Raw genomic sequence first — 20,365 nt, forward strand, 5'->3', positions numbered from 1 at the left:
CCTCCTACTATGTGTCAAAAACTATGCAATATGATTTGGACATATTATCTGAGTTAAGGTAGGTGATATTATTCCCACTTTACAAATGAATAAATTTAAAGCTATAAAAAAATCTAAACTTGCCTAAGGTCACATAACTACTAGCAAAACCGGAATTTAAATCAAGTCTATATGATTGCAAAGCTTGTAATCTCACAATTACCTGTCACTTTGTGTAGCATGTCCTGTGACAAATGTCAAATGAAAACTATTTAAAGAATAATATTTTTCTTTAGAAAAATATGCATTTATAATATTTATTTACATAGTTTCCATAATTTATTTCCTAGAATGTTGAAAAAGAAAAATAAAAAGGAATATTGCCAACCTACTCCTATGTTTGTTAGACATAGCAAAAAGCTTGTAGTTATAATTCTAATCTGGAGATCAGTTAGGCATGCTATTATTAATAAACATTTTTAGTATATCTATAAATGTCAATTTCTCAAAGTCTTCAACTCTCTCCCTCCAAATGCTTCATTCTATTTTCATGCAGATTTTAAGCAAAGATGAATTATGAAAATTCAGATATATACAAAATATAAAATAGTTAAGTTCTTATCACTTTAATGAAAGACTTTTTTGCACTTGAAAGGATTCACAACAAAATTTCGTTAAATTTCTATTTCTAAAAATTCTGTAAATGTAATTTCATTTTGAAAACTTATTTTCCACAAATTGACAGAAAAAAAATCATAAGGCTTCTGAATTAAATAAATGTCTGTATGTGTAAATTCTCCTATGTAAAACCTTGGTGTAAAATAACCCTGGACTCTTTGTAACACGATGTAGGCAGATTATTTTTTAGTAGTCTACAATCCATTAGTGAAGGAGAAAGAAATTTAGGCCAATGGAGGCCTGAATTAGAAAACAACAATGAAACTAAAAGGAGAGAAGGATTTACTGTGGGAGACTTTGCAGCTGATGGGATTGGGAAGGGGGGTTGGGGACAGGGCTGGTAAAGCATAGGAAATAGGAGGAGTCAAAGATAGCTACAGAGTGTTGTGAATAGCTGTCATGGACAATACTTGGTTTGAAAGGAAAGGGAAATAAGTTTGAGTTGCTAAAGGAACATCCATGTTAAAAATTCATTGAGCAATTGGAAATGTAGGGCTGGATTACAAGGGGATCTCAAGCCCAAAGTAATAGATAAGATTCATCTATATAAAGGTGTTAGTAACTGTGTATATGAACTGTACATTGAACTATTCACTTAAGACAAAGCAAAAATGACAACATGTTGGACACTTTGGATACTAATCATTAACAGGAGTAACAGTATAACACTGAGTAAAATAATAGTAATAACAGTAAAAACCTCATACATTAGATACTTAAGCATGTAGAACCCTTAAGTAGTTAACATTTTATGATGTAATCATCAGACTCATAGGAAATTGCTTTATAACTAACATTTTTATAGAGTGAAAAACTTTTTTCATTTTTAATAAAAATACAGTTGATCCTTAGACAATGTGGGGGTTAGAGGCACTGACTCCACACACAGTGGATAATCGGTGTATAACTTTTGATTTTCCCAAAACTTAACTACTGATAGCCCACCATTGATTGGAAGCCTTACTGTTAACATAAAACAGTTGAATAACACATATTTTGTATGTTATATGAATTATATGCTGTATTCCTACAATACAGTAAGCTAGACAAAGGAAAATGTTATTAAAAAATCACAAGGAAAAGAAAATATATTTACTATTTATTAAATGCAAGTGCATCATCATAAAAGGTCTTTATTCTCATCATCTTCACATAGAGCAGGCTGAGGAGGAGAGGTTGCTGTTTCAGGGGTGGCAGAGGCAGAAGAGGTAGGGAGATAGAAGGGGAGACAGGAGAGGCAGACACATTCAGTGTAACTTTTATTGAAAAAATCCCAATACAAGTGGACCTGTACCATTCAAACCCATGTTGTTCAAGGGCCAGCTGTATAAACACTTCTCACTTCTAATAAACAGAATTTTGAATTTAAAAACCTAAAATGAATTAATAGAATTCAAGTCTTGGATGTACATAATCTAGGGGTTGTCACATAATATTATGAATATATTGTGATATATGCGTAACAGAACACTATAAATGAAACACAGGTCCCCATAAGCACTTACAAAAAAATCTACTACAGCAGCAGTCCCCAACATTTTTGGCACCAGGGATTGGTACCAGGGATCAGTTTCATGGAAGATAATTTTTCCACAGACAAGGGTCAGGAGAGAATGGTTTCGGAATGATTCAAGTGCATGACATTTATGGTGCAGTCAAACGTCTCAGCTAATGATAATCTGTATTTGCAGCCACTCCCCAGCACTAGCATCACCATCTCAGCCCCACCTCAGAACATCAGGCATTAGATTCTCATAAGGAGTGTGCAATGTAGATCCCTCACATGCACAGTTTATAGTAGGGTTCACTCTCCTATGAGAATCTAATGCCACAGCTAATCTGACAGGAGGCGGAGCTTATGCAGTGATGTAAGTGATGGGGAGCGACTGTAAATGCAGATGAAGCTTCACTCGCTCAGAGACCTGGGGTTGGGGACTGCGGTACTATAGGGTGATGCCCAGTCAACAAAAAGAAGCACAGAGAAACCATGGTCAAAGGACAAGTACTGATCGTTTAATCCTTTAATTGTAGAACTAAAACAATGGTGATAAATACAATTATAAACTAGAATGTAAATTTTAAATCTATGACAATATAAATATTATAGTGTAATTTTAAAAATTGTGATAAGGGAGGCAAAGAGAAGGTTGAAGTAGCCAAAAAGAGTCAATAATTCTACAAATTTGGTGGTTATTTGGTGGTGAATTGAGAGCAAAGAAGAGTAGAAGAAAGAAGAATTAAACTAATTTCACCTTCTGTTGAAATCAGTTGATACAATGTATAGATGATAATTTAACAAGTAACAAATTAAGATGACTAGAAAAAAATTAAAAATTCTCAAACTTAAAAATTATTCAAAGCATAAAATATATGCAACAGAAAATAAGAAAATGTGAAAGGCATTTAAAAAAAGAAAAGAAGTTATAACCTACTATAAAAGTGGCAGAACTGGGCAGAGCTCATTCTCAGCAACTGATAAGAATCTTCAAATTCAATATCTGGTTGGGGAGCCAAGATGGCCGACTAGAGACACAGCTTGTTGGACCTTCCCAGCAGAAGAGTTGAGGGTTGGACTGAGGAGAGCAGAGAGTGATTACCGCTCAGAAAGGGACCACAGGGACAGGCACCAGTGGAGTCCAGGGACACCACCAAGAGGAACTGAGCAGCTGAGAGAAAGGAAGATAGAACGGAGAAATTGGTGCATGTGCATGAACTAAATCCAGGGAGTTCCAGAAACCAGGGAAAGGGTAAGCGGCTTTTCCGCCTCCCCCATCTGGGTGCCTCAGGCCAGGAACAGGAAACAGGGCTCTCATCCCTCAGGGGAATGCCACGAAGGACCAGAGAGCCACCATCCCTGATTCTGGATGCCTCCTCCTCTGCACCTCCTTCACTCCTGGCATCCCGGAAGGTAATTTTGGCTCAAGCCTCTCATAGCCATGTAGTGGCACCCACCCCATAGCAACTGTCAAAGGGCTTTGCACTGAGTCACCGGGCTCCCTGCAACGGGGCACATTCGCAGCTGTGCCTGCCTTGGACAGGGTAGCCACCGGAGTGGCTCAGAAAGGAGGGTAGTCCGGGGCCAAGGCTGCAGCTCAGAAAGGACGGCAGACCAGTGCCCCCCTTAACACAAGAATGGTTCAGGGAGACCGCAGCCCCTTCCCCCCACCATAGCAGCCACTAGAGTTCTCTGTACTGAGTGTGACCTGCTTTCAGTGCCTGCGGTGCATTCGCACCCCGAGCCTCTAGGGCCACTGCTGCAGTTTGTAATCTTCTTGCCCACAGATGTCTGGCATGTTCACCTACTGATGGCACAGACAGTAGGGTGGGGAGAAATCCTGGTTCTAGGGTCGGGCAGCAAGAGAAAGCTCCTGCCCATCAGGAGGGTGTGGAGGAACACAGGAGAGCAGGGGGCTGTAAGGGCACCCCTCCCGCAAAGAACCACCATATTGGAGTGGGCTGTGGCACTGAGACTCAATTTGCATAAGTACTGGTTCCCAGGGCACAACATGGGGGAGCTTCTGTTCTGTCTGTTCCTTCCCATCCTGGCAGGGGTGCTGAAAAGGCTACTGCTGGAAGTCTGAGTCCCGATGGGACCTGGCTCCATGCATCAGAGCAATCCTGATAGCATCATTTGTGGAAACCCAGCACTGGCAGCCACTAGATCTCTGTCCACATGCTCTCCAGTGCAATGTCTCTGCACAGACTCAGAAGCTTCTCCCATCAGCTCAGAGGGATGCAGTGGAGGAGGGAGAACCCTCACAGCTTGAACCACCTACAACTTTTATTCCTCTCCCTCAGGTTGCTTCTATTCTGCTGTCTTCCTCTCTTCCCATCAGGATGAATTGTATTAGGACCCCCAGCTTATTCTCTGAGTTGGTGGGTGGTGCTTGTAAGAATCAGCCATGCTGTGTTTGATTGAGTCAGTAGATGCTGTAATGAGCTATACAGTTGTTCTCCCTGTCAGTGGTTGATGTTTTCAGGAAAGAGCCAACTGCAGAGATGTTCTTTTGTGCCTGTAATAGGCTGTGGCCCCTTAGGAGAAGTACCTGAATGTCCCAAGCAGTGGGAGGGGCCCTGTAGCTTCTAGGGGATTGCTTGTTCTCCATCACAGCAGAAGTGAGTAGAAGAGCAAGGCTGGGCAGGGTTAGGTTGAGTGAGCTAGGAGGGTTCTACAAAGTCTTGGCAGGGCTCAAAGGTCATATTCCAGGCCCCTGGGAAAAGCCATTGGGAGAAGGGCTGAAGCAGCCTCTCAAAACTGGAAAGACTGCTCATGGGGCAGGGGCCGTCTATAATTCACTGACTGGCTCTCAGACTGAACTCCACCCCTCTCTCACTACTCCTGCTCTGAGAGGCTCCCTCCAGTGTCTGTTTGCAAAAGAGCATCTGAACACACCATGCTTGGCCACAAGGGTGCCACATGCTGGGAACTTCATGCCAGTCTGACAGCATGACTTTCCTATGAGGGGATGGGCTTTCCACCCAGTCGCCATGACTCAGACCCCCACTGTACTCTCCCATCAGTTCTGCCCACGTGGGCTCCCTAGCCTCCCAGTCAAGCTCTCAAATCTCTCCCTTGTGCCCCACTCGAGCAACCCACTTGAGGAACCCACTCAAGTCCTGGGAGCATGGGATCTGGCCTGCATGTCCGACCTGCTGCTGTGCATCTTTGGGGAGTGCTGGCAAGCAGGGAACTCCCAGACTAGGCACCCCTGGGTCCACTGCAGGTCCTCAAGGGGATAGGTGTGGGGCCCACTCTCTATGGAAACTGCAGACCGAAGGACAGTGAAGCTGATGAGAGGCAGCCACTCCCAAAAGTCTCAATCTGCCCTCTGAGCTATAGTGGGTGGCAGAATGGGGGAAAGAAAAGAATCTGAATGGAAGAGAGCTGGGTCCCTAGCTCCCCTAGTTCCTTTTCCTGAAAGGAAGCCTGCGAGGAATGTCCAAGCTCTGTGATCGTGCTGGCTGCAGCAGCACTTGGGCACATAAGGGTGGAAAGGCTTCTAAACTACTCAGTAGCCCGCTGATGACTGAAGGTGTGTGGGAAGGAGAAACGGGATCCCCCCTTACCCCTTCACTGGACTCTGAGCTTCTCTGGGTTTGATCCTTGCTGATATCTTTTTTCTTTTCCTTTCTTCCTGTTCTGCTTCATGATTTTCCTCCATGATGTTCCTGGCAGGCTTTGGCACTTTTTCCTCTGAATGACACTTGAGCTGTGCCCATTCCCCCTCTCCTTTATCTGAAACACTTCCTTCCCTCCGGGACGTGGAAAGCAATGTCTTTAGTCAGCCATCTTGCCCTCTCTCTCCCTCACTGAGCTTCTTTTATAATCAGTGCTTTGAATTTTTAATCTGGTACTTAAAATATTTCATTTTTATTTGGATCCATTGTTAGAGAGTTAGCGTGATCCTTTGGGGGGTGTTGTAAAACTGTTTCTTCATATTACCAGCTTTGTTTCTCTGGTTCATTCTCATCTGGATAGACTATCTTATCTCTTCTTATTATTTTTGCATTTACTTTTGTTTGGACAGGATTTTTTTCCCCTTGAGGATGTGACTATAATGTATGTTGTGTACGGTTCCCTGGCTTCAGTCCTGACTTTTTTCATTAGCAAAGACTGTGTATGAGTTCCTTGGTTATAGAGAGCCTTTGTGTGGTGGCTTTCTCAGATTCTGATTGTATTAGTGATGAACTGGTCTTGTGAGCATGTTAACCGCCTCCTGAGGGACTGGGATAGTGGAGGTTTCAGAAAGCTTATCTCATTCTGCAGTGCTGTGCTCGTCTGTCCCCAAGTTTTGCACTGGGTTGTGCAGTTCAACCTACAGGCCAGTAGATGGTGCCCATCGTTAAAAACTGGCTGAGGCCAAAGCAGATCAGCATATGCGATACCCCAATACTGGACACAACCATCAGCCCTGACAGAAGTGATGGGAGGAACTCCTGGTGAACTGTACCAAGGTCTCCAGACTGGAGGGTATGGGACTGCCCCCGCTCCACTGCCCAGGCCAGCAGGAATGCAATCTGCCTCACCATCATGCCCCTCTCCCAGAACTCATCAGACACCTCTGTCCATCTCCAGGAATATTGCCATTCTGTGTAGAGAGGTGGAGGGACCCCACCCATCATGCAATCCTGGGCCTGGTAGGCACACCTCCACTGAGGGCACATTTGCCCCTAATTGCACTAGATGGCCGTCCACAGGTGCACCCATGTGAATCTCCTATAGGAGCAGCTCCAGCTGTGTCCAGAGACGTGGGACAGGGGGAGAAGTTGTTCCTCTCTCCACATCCCTTCATGAGCACTGGGGCAGCCTGGCTGCTGGCGTGGAACAGCAGTCCTCCCCCACAGAGCCCAGCACAGTGCCTTTGTCTCTGCTGAAAGAGGTGCCGTGATCTCTGCACACAAGTGGGCAGCTCTCGGACACAGAAAAGCTTACACTCTAGTTTCCTGTGTCCCAAGGGATGCTTCGTTGGTGCACTGCACTCTCTTTCCTTAGGAATAGCAATCCCTAAGGGTTAGACCACTAGGAATCCTGCAACTCCCCTTGGTCTAGCCACCCTGTGTTGCTGTCACAATCCAAACAGATGCTTGAGAATGTCTATAGGAGACTTGGTGATGTGAAGACACAGCAGCTGAAGGTCTCTGGGCAGGACGAAGTCCCACAATGGTGTGCACCCATTATGGCGCCCACCACCAGAGCTCAGATCCAGGGGGAAAGCAAGTAACCCTGCATTAACTTGTAGCCTGGTGCAATGTCCTTAAGAAATCCCCAAATCATCACCACACCAGTGCTTGGACTCACAAAGGCAGAGGAGATCTTCAAAAGTTTGTGAACCAGCAGTGTGCTACAAGGGTGAGGGGAGCTGAAAACACTCCCCCCTTTCCATAAAATATCAAATCCTTTGGAGTTCAATCTCTGCCAGCTTCTTGCTTCCTCCTTTTCCTGTGCCCTAGCTTCTTCCCATGAGCTCTCCAAAAGGCTCCAGTACTCCCTCCTTAACAATCCACTCATGCAATGATTATTCACCTGTAATTTTGGTTCTTCTTTCTGAGAAGAACTGGCATCTGACATCTTTAGTTAGCCATTATGCATATCTTTGTATATGGTGAGGGATAGGAACCCAGTTTCATTCTTCTGCATGTGACTATCCAATTTTTTCAGCACCATTTATTGAATAGGGCATCTTTCCCCAGTGTATGTTTTGTCTGCTTTGTTGATAATCTGTTGGTTGTATCTAGATGGCTTTATTTCTGGAGTCTCTATTCTGTTCTACTGGTCTATGTGTCTACCTTTATACCATTAGCATGCTGTTTGTTTACTATAGCCTCGAAACCAGATAATGAGATACCTCCAGATTTATTCTCTTTGCTTAGGATTGCTTTGGCTATTCAGGCTCTTTTCTGATTCCATATGAAATTTAGGATTGTATTTTCTGGATCTGTGATAAATGTTGTTGGTATTTTGATGGGATTTTAAATGTAAGGCATGAAACTATGAAAATTCTAGCGGAAAATGTAGGAAAAACTCTTCTAGACATTGGCCTAGGCAAAGAATTTATGACTAAGACCCCAAAGGCAATTACAGCAACAACAAAAATAAATAAACAGAACTTGGTTGAATTAAAACACGTCTTCACAGCAAAGGAAATAATCAACAGGGCAAATAAATAACCTACAGAACGGGAGAAAATTTTTGAAAACTATACATCCAATAAAGGACTAATGTCCAGAGTATACAAAGAACTCAAACAAATCATCTAGAAAAACACAACCCCATCACAAAGTGGGCAAAAGACATGAATAGTTTTTCAAAAGAAGATAGACAAATGGCCAAGAAACACATGAAAAATGTTCAACATCACTAATCATCAGGAAAATGCAAATTAAAACCACAATGAGATGTTACCTTACCCTTTTCAGAATGGCTTTTATAAAAAGTCAAAAAACAATAGATGCTGGTGTGGATGCAGCGAGAAAGGAAAACTTAAATACTGTTGATGGGACTGCAAATTAGTACAACCTCTATGGAAAACAGTATGGAAATTCCTCAAAGAAATAAATATATACTTACCATTCAACCCAGCAATCCCACTACAGGGTATCTACCAAAAGGAAATGAAGTCATTTTATCAAAAAGGCACCTGCACTGGAATGTTTATTGCAGCACAATTCATAATCGCAAAGATGTAGAATCAACCCAAGTGCCCATCAATTAATGAGTGGATTAATAAAATATGGTATATATACACCAGGGGATATTACTCAGCCATAAAAAAGAATGAATTAATGTCTTTTGCAATAATTTGGGTGGAACTGGAGGCCATGATCCTATGTGAAGTATCTCAGGAATGGGAAAAAAGCACATGTACTCTCTAATAATCTGGAATTAATCAATGGGCACACATGGGCACAGAGAGAAGTAAAAGTCATTTGAAATCAAGAAGTGGGGGAAGTAAAAACATACCTGTTAGTTACAATGAACACTATTCAGGTGATGGGCGCACTAACAGCCCTGATTTAAGCATTATAAAAGCTATTCATGTAACAAAAACATTTGTACCCCGTCAATATTTTGAAATAAAAAATAAGGAAAAAAACTATTTTTGAAAGAATAAGTAAATCGAAAGCACAAACTACAATATCCAAAGAACACTGCTAGAGTATGTCGTTGCATAATATAGCCAAGAGTAAAACTTGGTCTTAACCCTCTTTTACCAAATAATTTTAACTCAATGTCTTAGGAGATTTTCCCCTCAGAGGAATAATTTCCAATTACATATTATAAATTTTCATGTATGATTTGAAAAGCATATACTATATGTATAGTTTATTGTGGTAGGAAGATTCAGACACAAGAGCATTAAGAAAGGCTGGGAGTGGTGGCTCACACCTCTAATCCCAACACTTTGTGAAGCCAAGGCAGGAGGATTGCTTGAGGCTAGGAGTTCAAGGCCAGAGTAGGCAAAATAGCAAGACTGTCTCTACCAAAAAAAAAAAAATAAAGTATTTTTTCACACCTAAAATTAATAATTGTCCCCAAAAAAGCATTAAGAAAAAAGGATTTTTGCTTTGCAAGTGTTTTACAAGAAATTCAGATTTTGAAGAACTGGTCACTAAATTTAAATGCAACAGATATTTCAAACAAACTAAAAACCCACAAGCTCTTTCAAGGTTAAAGTAAATCATTTATATTGGGGTGAAAAATATTTTACTCACATGATTATTATATCTCTAGACATTATCATTGCAAATGTCAGGGATAAAATTGTTTTTGTTAAGAAATCAGTGCCTCACATCTGTAATCCTAGCAGTTTGGGATTTCCTCGCTTTAAGCCCAGTCCAAGACCAGCCTCATAACATAGAGACCCCTTCTCTACAAAAAATAAAATAAAATAAATATTAGCTGGGCATGGTGGCACATGCCTGTAGTCCCAGCTACTCTGGAGGCTGAGACAAGAGGACTGATTTTTTTTTTTCCCCTGTGTACTGATTGACAGTTTTCATAAAGAGGACTGCTTAAGTCCAGGAGTTTGAGGCTACAGTGAGCTATGATTGTGCCACTGTACTGTAGCCTGGCTGACTGACCAAGACCCTGTCTTAAAAAAAGAAAAAAAAGAAGAAGAAGAAATGAGTAATTTGCAGGCTCAAGATTTCATCTCTTATGGAGACTACAGCTACATAGATGTTTTTGCTTTTTAGTTTGTCTCAGGATACAATATGCCTCTCTCTCTCTCTGAATGTGGGACTGACTTATGTGGATCATGGCAAGGTGTCATTTTGCTTCTTCAGTATCAATCAGGATATTCTAGCATTTTAATGTTATAATTTATTGTTATTTGAAGTTAAAATATTCTATTCATCAGTGACCAAGCCTAAGACAATGTTTTGAGAAAGAGATTATTTTCATGAAGACTGTAAATTTGGTCCCAAATAGTTTTTAAACATCCATTTAAATGAATGTAATAGAAATTTAACAAAAACTTCCTTGAAAAAACAAATGTGGGGATATTAAGGAATAGAGAGGAAACTTTGGATTTCAGTGACTAACCATTGAACTCAAGAAAATACTACTCAAAGCTAAAATAGACAAAATCACAGTCTTGAAAACTTTCGGTATAAAAAAATTTGGGAATAAAACTTAAGCTGACTTCAACAGGATGTCTATGATTTGGTCTCTCTGAGTCTTCAGCTTAAAATGTATCAGAAAATAATGCCCTAAAATAAGAGCTTTAAAACCTCAAAGGGGTACAATGTAATCTGTCTGGATGATTGACACACATAGAACTTTGCATCAACCAGTACAAAAACAATCCATGTAACTAAAACATTTATAACCCTGTAATATCCTGAAATTTGAAAAAAAGATATTAAGTGAAAGAAGGAAGATAAAAGAAAAAGAACTTCAAAAGTGTCAGCAAAAAAAGTAGAGGTGATATAATTTATTTCTTATTTGACAGTCAAATACACTAAAATAAAGAAAAGTTAAAGATGAAGTAAACCTCAGTTTTGGTGAGTATGATGGCAGAGATGTCCTGCTGTCCAGGGCTAGCGGTATAGTTTCTAGCGTCTAGGCCCCAGCATTATCAGTGCTGAGCAGTTGACACAATAGTACCTTAATTAAAACAGAACTCCAATGTGGTTGAACATTGTTTGGGCTGCAAAGCTCCTGAGTATACTTCATAGGTTCTCTGTAAGGTTTTAAGCCACCTAATATCCTTTCATAAGTTTTTTCCCTGCTTAAACAAATCAATCAGGGAAATAACCAACATTAAGTCAATTGACAAAACAACTTGTCCACCAGCTAGGGTTATATAAATAATAATGAAGAGGGAGGAAAGAGTTGACTATAAAAATAAGCAAAGATAAGTAATGTGAGTTTTTTTTAACATTTTAACCAATTATTTGATATTGACTATATTTAATTGGTTAAATGCAAAGTCTTTGCATTTTATTTATCTTTCTGGTTTTTAAAATGCAATATTATTTTGACTTAGGATTATATTCAACATTTATTTGATCATAGAATCACACTCTGTGGCATAGACATAATAGTAATTTTCATTTTCTAGTAATTTTTCTAGCAATTGTATAGCATATTAAAAGATTTGTTTAATAAGACTAGTTTACCAAATATTAAATTAAATCTTCATTTATATTCTTCTATAACACTTTGGTGAGGATCATGTTAAAAATAATTTCAATTGGATACAATAAACCATTTTTTAGTAAATCACTGTTAATGCCTTACCTTTTACAATAAATATGCTAAATCAAATCTTGATTTGAAGACACAAGGGCATCAGCTAATTTAAAAAACTTGTAATTTTTCAAATTTTGGAATCTTTCTGTAAAATACAGAATAGACCTTTCCCTTTGCTTTAATTTAATTATTGTTTTAAGATTGAATTTTTTAAAATGTTGGATTTTCTCTACATGATACAGAGTTCTATAGCTGGGCTAAAGCACTATTGTAATCAGGGAGCATTTGTAGGAAACAAACCACTCTAGTTGTGTTATACAGAAAGTGATTGATAAAGAAACTATGTGCTTATCAAATCATTACAAGATTGGAGAAGTAAACTCTAAGCCTAACCTACAGGTATAACATTCAGAATAAGACCACCAGACACAACGGGGGACCAGACACCTTTGCTACAAGAAACAGAGTCAGAAGACCACTGTCAATCAGCTGTTGAACTTAAGAATATATTATTGTAAGTAAGATTAGGAATCTACCACAACTACCTCTTGACACACATAAAAACTGTGACTGGACTTTGAAATGTTACCTTCAAGACATAATAAAGTTTCCATTACAGTAACACCCAAGAAACAGATACATGGTTTCTATTCCAATTTCAAAATCATTTGACAAACTCTGAAGCTGTGAGTCACTATGCACAAAAGCAACTAAATTACCATGAAGACACCATGCGCAAGCCTTCCAAAGCCCATGATTCCTGCAGAAGTCACTATTGACAGTTTCAACTGAGCTCCGCCTTCACATCATTCTAGCCCAGGCATGCGAGTAAAGAAGCCTTCAAAGGATTCCAAGCCCCCAGCTATTTAAGCATTCTCAACTAATGCCCCAGGTATCACGGAGATAAGAGATCTACACTTTGCCCTAGCCAAAGTCCTAGCCTATAAAATGTGTGAACACAGTAAAATAATTGTTACTTTATATAGTTTGGAGTGGTATTTTATGCAACAAAAGATAACCAAAACATAAGATCATAGATATTTGATATATTTCTGCTGGCATTTCAGAAACATTTGTAAAGATTATAACACTCTATTATATGATAAATGCCACAATTTACCTAAAACCTTATGATTGGTTGTAAAAAAATATAGCTGGTTTTCAATTTTTGTCAATAATAACTAACACTACAGGGAATATCTTTATCAATACAGGGTTTTGTTTTTCTTTTGTGTTTAGCATTATTTCTTTGTCATAAATTTCCAGAATGTCTGTGCCTGAGCTATGATCAAATTTCTTTCTAAATGATACATGCCAATTCATATCTATCTTGAATATTTAGCATGGTAAAGAAAAAAATTTAATAAAGCAAATTGATTTCCAAGAATTTAAAAAATCCAGCGGCAAAAATAAATCCTTTAAGTTGATCAGCACTATTGAAAACAGAAGGATATGGCCCAAAAATCTGGCGTACCCGGGTATAGTAATGTTAGTCAGATGTCATGAGTCAAACATGAGAAGCTGGGGAAAATTTGGCCACCACAGCAGTTATGGGGAAAAAAAGAAAAACAAGAATATTAAGTAATCTATTAATTAATACTATTCTGTTATGAGCTAAAATGAAACGATATTCACATGAAACATCCACCAAAATACGGTAACAACCAGGTGGCTTTGGTTTAGCAAGTCCAAAGAGTTCTGGCTAAGTGAACAAATTTCACTGTTCTCACGGCTCTGCCACACACTGTTGAACCTAGCTGAGAGGATGTGGAGGGCTGTAATCCACCCCACATTCCTCTGGACAATCAGCGACCTTTATTCAGAACAAGGTGTAAGTCTGTGAAAATGGCAGCTTTTTCTAACTGATGTACCCAGGGAGGCATATTGTTACAATTCGTGTACCCCCTAAGTAGTTGCCTTTTTTTTTTTTTTTTTTTGAGACAGAGTTCACTCTTGCCCTGGCTAGAGCACAGTGGTGTCATCATAGCTCACTGCAACCTCAAACTCCTGGGCTCAAGCTATCCTCCTACCCCAGCTTCCTGAATAGCTGGGACTACACACGTGCACCACCATGGCCAGCTAATTTTTCTATTGTTTGTAGAGATGGGTCTTGCTATCTTGCTCATGGTGGTCTCAAACTCCTGGCCTCAAGTAATTCTCCTGCCTCGGCCTCCCAAAGTACTAGGATTACAGGTGTGAACCACTATGCCCAGCTATAGTTGTCATTTTCTAATTCATGCGAATTCATTAATGCCAGCTATTGTCCTCTGTGTTCTTCCCATTTATGAGACTGGATTCGATAGGAAGTGAGAGAGAGAGCTCTTGACTTCAGCTTCCCCATGGCTAGCTCATCATGGGATATTTCTGCTGTCCATCTTGAATTTCTGAGATCTATGTTAATATGGAAGACGACTGGTTCCAAAAGGCTTGGATCTTGAGAAACGTCACCACGATGGTTGGCTAGGGACACGCAGCACTGCCCTCCTCCACAAAGAAGGACCAAAACAGCAAGTAGATAACCACATGTCAAATAGAGTGTCTACAGAAGAATACTGGAATCTAGTAGGAAAGCAACAGGGACCCTCTGAGGCACGGAAGTTCAAGATGGCAGCATAGAGAGGGAAGCAGGGCACCCGGCTAGCTTGGCTCACAAGCAAAAGGGACTCTTCATTGTGGAGAAAAGGTAAGCAAGATATCCCCAACTGTCTATATTCCCACCACAGATACCTGCAATCCTAGCTATAGGAAATTCCTTCAGCCCTTATGGGCCCTGAGCCTAGTCTAGGGAGCTTCCTGGAATCCACCTGACTGCATTGTTCCAGAGAGAGAATTTGTGGTGGGTCCCGCTGCTGGGACCCTGGCTGCTGCAGCATGGTACTATTTTGAGAGCAGAGCCAACAGTGAGCTACATCCTGGCTGGGGACCAATAGCCCCTGCATCTCCACATTCCTGGTTCCCCATAACATACCCCCACATCCACCCAGAAGGTTGCAGCATTGTGATGCCAGCTGGACCCCGTGATGCAGCCAGCCACATTGCTGACATCTGTGCCTGTGCAGTGCCCTACACCCCAAGAAGCACATCGGAGAAGCTGCCCCCAGGACATAGGGAACCAAGATGAACTCTCCCCAGAGCATGATAGCAGCCTTCCCAGGGCCACTGCCACCATTAGCAACCCTCCAGTGGTGGGGCTACTGCATACTTGCATGCTCCACCTAAGGGTCCAGAGACCAGCCTGCCCACCATGCCAAGGATACTGCTGGTACTCATGTATCCCACCCAGGTTCTAGGGACCAGGCCACCTGGCTCACTACTGACACTACTGGGGGCCTGGGGACTGGTCCTACAAGCCCACTGCCAACATTGCCGGCATTTGAGCACCCCATCCGGGCACCTGAGGATCTACCTACTGTTGCCACTGCCAGTGCCCACAAGTCCCACCTGAGGACCCAAGGAACAGACCGCCTGGTTTTCTGGCACTTGCATACCCCACCAGGGGCCCAAGGACCAGCTTGCCCAGGGTCCAATGCTGCTACCACCGATGCCTGCACGGTCACCTAGGGACCTGAGAATTGGCCCACCACCACCACAGCTGGTGCCCACATGCTCAACCTAAGAGCATGAGTACCAACCCACCTGGGATGCCCATGCCCAGCAAATCTTCACCATAGCCTCCACAAATGATTTCAATCTAAAGCACTAAGGAACTTGGAGATACTGCTGACATTGGTTATAACCAGAGTAATCATATGGAGCCTACGCTGTGGTGCCCACCCAAAACCAAAGCCAAAGCACCCTACCCACTGATATTACAGATACATCTACAGGAAAGCTGTAGCTACTTCATAAAATTGGAAGAAGTGATAGTTATACCAGATGTGCAGATGTCAACACATAACAACACAAAAAACATGAAAAATCAAGAAAACATAACACCTCCAAAGAAACCCCAAATTCTCCAGTAACAGACCCCAAAGAAAAAGAAATCTGTGAAATGCTCAAAAAGGAATCGAAAATAATGATCTTAAGGAAACTCAGCAAGATATAAGAAAATACAGATAAACAATGTAAAGAAACCAAGAAAACAATTCATGATTTGAATGAGAAATTCAACAAAGTGATAGAAATCATAAAAAAGAACCAAACAAATCCTAGAACTTAAAGAATTCAGTAAATGAAATAAAAAAATACAACTGAGAGCTTCAACAATAGACAAGATAAAGCAGAAGACATAATTTCTGAACTTGAAAACATCTTTTGAAATAATCCAGTCAGATAAAAAAAAAAAATAAAACAGAAAAAGAAGGAGGAATAACAAAGAATGAAGAAAGCCTACATGTTATTTGCACACCATAAAGTGAACAAATATTTGGAATTTTGGGAGTTCCAGAAGGAGAAGAGATGGACAAAGTCATAGAAAGCCTATTTAATGAAATAATAACTGGAAGTTTCCCAAGACTTGGAGGAAATATAGATATTTAGATACAGAAAGCTCAATGATTCTCAGATTTAACCCAAAATAGTCCTCTCTGAGGCACATTATAGTCAAAACTTCCAAAAAGCTTGGATCTCAGTATATATTATTATTACATGTGCCTTGGAAACCATACTAATGTCTTCAAAATTGCTACCCCTTCCCATATATTTTAGCTGACCCTGTAGTCTAGTATTTAAGCATACAAACACTAGGTGAGAAAATCTGGATTAAAATCCTGCCTCCATGATTACTACTTATGTGATATGGGAAAATTTTCTGAACCTTTTTCTGATCTTCAGTTTTCTCATCTGCAAAATCAGGATAATAATAAAAACATCTACCTTGTAGGATTGTTGTGAAGATTAAATGAGATAATGTGTATAAAATGCCAAGCATTTAAGTATTTGATAAGTGTTAACTCTCATTTTAAAGATAGTAAAATATGCCATCACATTTAAATGCTAAAAACTAATTCTCATCCTTGCACTATCTGCAGGAGAATCTGGGAAGTGTACAATATTAGGTTTATAAACTCTACAGCACGGAAAGATTATATTGCAGTGGATACTGAATGCCAGTTCTCCATGTCCAACATGGCCATTAAGCATGATTCTTCTCTATGTAACTCTACCATCCTTTGACCACAAAAGCACATTTTAAAATGTATTCTGCATATTACAGAACTATGGGGTGGTGTTTCAAATACAATTTGTTAGCATTAAGAAAAATAAGATATTTTTAATGCATTGCTAAGTTTTTTACATCATATCAAATCAAAGTTAAACTCCCACACTCTAAATGAACAAAACTATTGTCTTGGACATGAGCAGTTTTATACACTGCAATAAGATTGACAATAATAATTAAACTTCGTTAAGAGTTTACATATACCAGCACATATTCTAGCATGTGACATATATTATTACCCCCAAAAAATCACAAAAACTCTAAGAGGTAGGTAACAATATTTAAAATTTACAGAAGAAGAAACTAAAGCATGAAGACTTCAGTAATTTGTACAAATAGTAAGTGGCAGAACTGCGATTCAGCCCAGACAAGGCAGTTTGGTTCTACTATTCTTTTTTTTTTTTTTTTTTTTTTTTCTAGGGTATTATGAGGGTACAAACATTTTGGTTACATTTTATGTCTTTGCCTCACCAGGAAAGGGTAAGAGGCATGCCCTTCCCCTCAACAATGCTCACCATGTCCTTTAGTTGTGAGCCTATTCTCCCATCCTCCCAATCCCGGGAGAATATTACTACCATGCGAGCACCATAGTGTTAATCAGTTAGTGCCAATTTGATGGCGAGTACAAGTGGAGCCCATTCTTCCGCTCTTGTGATGCCTCACTTCGGATAATGGGCTCAAGTTCAATCGATGAAAATATTAGAGGTGCTAGATCACTGTCGTTTCTTATAATTGAGTAATAGTATTCTTAAGCATCATTTTCAACTGTACAGTAAGATGCTTTCATTCTATCTTTTAAACTTAAAGTACTTTCAAAACTTGTATTAATATAAACTGATGTATTTTTAAATTATACAACAAAAAGTTTGATACCATAATCTGTTTTGTATTGCCATTAAATGATAAAATACATAGTGGGGATATAAAATAAATTTTTAACTATGTTAACATAAAAATGAATCTTATACTTAATAAATACCTTTTGGCCAAACACAGTGGCTCACTCCTATAATCCCAGCACTTTGGGGGCCAAGGCAGGAAGATCCCTTGAGCCTAGGAATTTGAGACCAGCCTGAGCAACATAGCAAGAACCCTGTGTCAGCAAAAAATAAAATAAAATAGCTGGGTGTGTAGGTGCACACCTGTAGTCCTAGCTACTGGGGAGGATGAGATGGGAGGATCACTTGAGCCCAGAAGTTTAAGGTTAAAATGAGGTATGACTGTGCCACTGCACTCCAGCTTGGGTGACAGAGTGAGACCCTGCTCTAATAAATATCTTTTGAACTTTTGGGCTAACAACAGTCATTATGACTAAATCTTAAAAGAGCAAGGACTTAGCCACATTCGTATGGCTTGGGGAAAAAAAAGAATTCTTACTCATCTTCATTTGTTAATCTACACATTTGGATTCCTTTATGGTAAGATTTAATTTGATATTTATGCTACCTTCCTCCTCTTGGTACAGACCATGTAAATGGACATTGCACAAGTCCAACTTCTCAGAGTTGCAGTTCTGGAAAACGTCTTTCCAGTGCTGATGTTTCAAAAGTAAATCGCTGGGGTCCTGGAAGACCACCATTTCGAAAGGCACAGTCAGCTGCTTGCATGGAGATATCTTTACCAGTTACAACAGAAGGTAGGTTAAACACTAATTTTCATGGGCAAAGTTAAAATTTGGTTTACCATGCTAGTGGGAGCTGGGAGACAAGGGATGGAGATCACATGTGAAAAATATTTTTAAAACTACTAGGTAATGAGTAACTGAGAGCCTGATGGGGCTGTGGCCATAACTCCAATTCAGTTCCTCACTATACCTCCTTCGTCATCTCTAAAACTAAAGTAGTTTGCTTACGGGTAGGCTCCCCCCTCCTTTGTACAAAGGGAGATCTAGGCCTTAATTAGTTCTGTACCCATCCAAAAATAATTAAGAGTTTATTTCAATCTCAATGATAAGCCTTTTGGGGTCTCTATCTGTAGAGAGTTATTTAATATCTTGCAACCTTAATTTCCTCAACTGTCAAATGAATGTGACCAAGAAAAAAGGGCAAGATATTAAATTCGAACATTTGTAATCTTCATCTTAATATATTTTTAAAAGGAATGACTATTTTCTTATTTATGAAATGAGTATGGAAACAGGGAGTGAAGTACAAGAACCAGAGGCCAGAATTTTTAGAGAGGGAAAGAAAGTGGGATCTTATAACTTTGCTGCTACTGTCTTGTTGATAAAGAGCTTTAGGGAGAGAGAGAGGAAAAAGTAATTTTAGGAAGTTATGCTATAGTAATTCTATGCTATAAAGTAACTCCCCATTTACTACCCCTTAAAATTTTTGATAATGATCTATATTGTTTAAAATTTTTTAAAAATAAAATTTATATTTCAGTTTTTATTTATGTAATATTATGCTATACTAAATATGATCCCATGGACATACAGATAATGCTGTTTCTCTATTATGTATCTATGAGTACCAACTTTGAATGGTGATGAACCATGAATGGAAAAATTTTGGAGACATATATCAGGAAGGTTATAATAGAAATAATATGTAAGGATTATAAAAGTAGCAGCATTCTTAATCACTGTAATAAGAGGTGGTAATTTTGACTTTTAGATTTTTACACCTAATTTGCGTTGGATTCTGGAGAAATACTAAACTGTGAATCTCTATTTCCAAATCTGTAAAATACATAGATTATTTCCAGGCTCCCTCTCATCTCTAAATTTTATGACAAATGACTATTTTTATAAATTTGCTGAGAGATAAAAAGAAGAAATTTTAGAAAGGCTATATTTTGTTTTCTAGAAAAGAGATAGTCTGAGGAACCTATATTTAGTTTCTTTCTATAAAAGTAGTAATGAGTCACACTTGTACCTTTTAAGAGGGAAAGGAGAGTGAAGGCAGTAGAAGGAAAGTATGAAGAACTTATACTCTGGAGTGATTATAAGAAAAGTACAACCTTACTGATATTTAACTGAGATGGCTGAGTTTATGATTGGGGTATGCACATGTGCAAGTGTTGATAAGAGGAGAAACTGAAATTACTCTGTTCCTTTAAGTGAGCTAAAACCCTCTCAGACGGATTACCACTGTCAACAGAATAGCACAGTCTAGAGCTCCTTATTTAGCCCCAGGCAAAATTAGGACTGGATTTGGATTCAAGGTAAGCAGATTGAAACCAGGGGGAGATAACCACTGCATTTTGGCCTTAGTAAAAACTTTAATTTCAGCCGGGCGCGGTGGCTCACGCCTGTAATCCTAGCACTCTGGGAGGCCGAGGCGGGCGGATTGTTTGAGGTCAGGAGTTCGAAACCAGCCTGAGCAAGAGCGAGACCCCATCTCTAC

General features: G+C 39.7%; 1 protein-coding gene across 1 annotated transcript in view; it reads left to right on the plus strand.

The window, feature by feature from the left end:
- STXBP5L (syntaxin binding protein 5-like) overlaps nt 1-20,365 on the plus strand; it is a 386,990-nt gene that overhangs the window by 335,458 nt on the left and 31,167 nt on the right. Inside the window, 1 exon segment of the mRNA XM_012640519.1 lies at nt 18,484-18,654. Coding sequence (XP_012495973.1) covers nt 18,484-18,654 — 171 coding nt within the window.

The sequence above is a fragment of the Propithecus coquereli genome, unplaced genomic scaffold (assembly GCF_000956105.1).
Source record: "Propithecus coquereli isolate 6110/MARCELLA unplaced genomic scaffold, Pcoq_1.0 Scaffold10, whole genome shotgun sequence".
Lineage (NCBI taxonomy): Eukaryota > Metazoa > Chordata > Mammalia > Primates > Indriidae > Propithecus > Propithecus coquereli.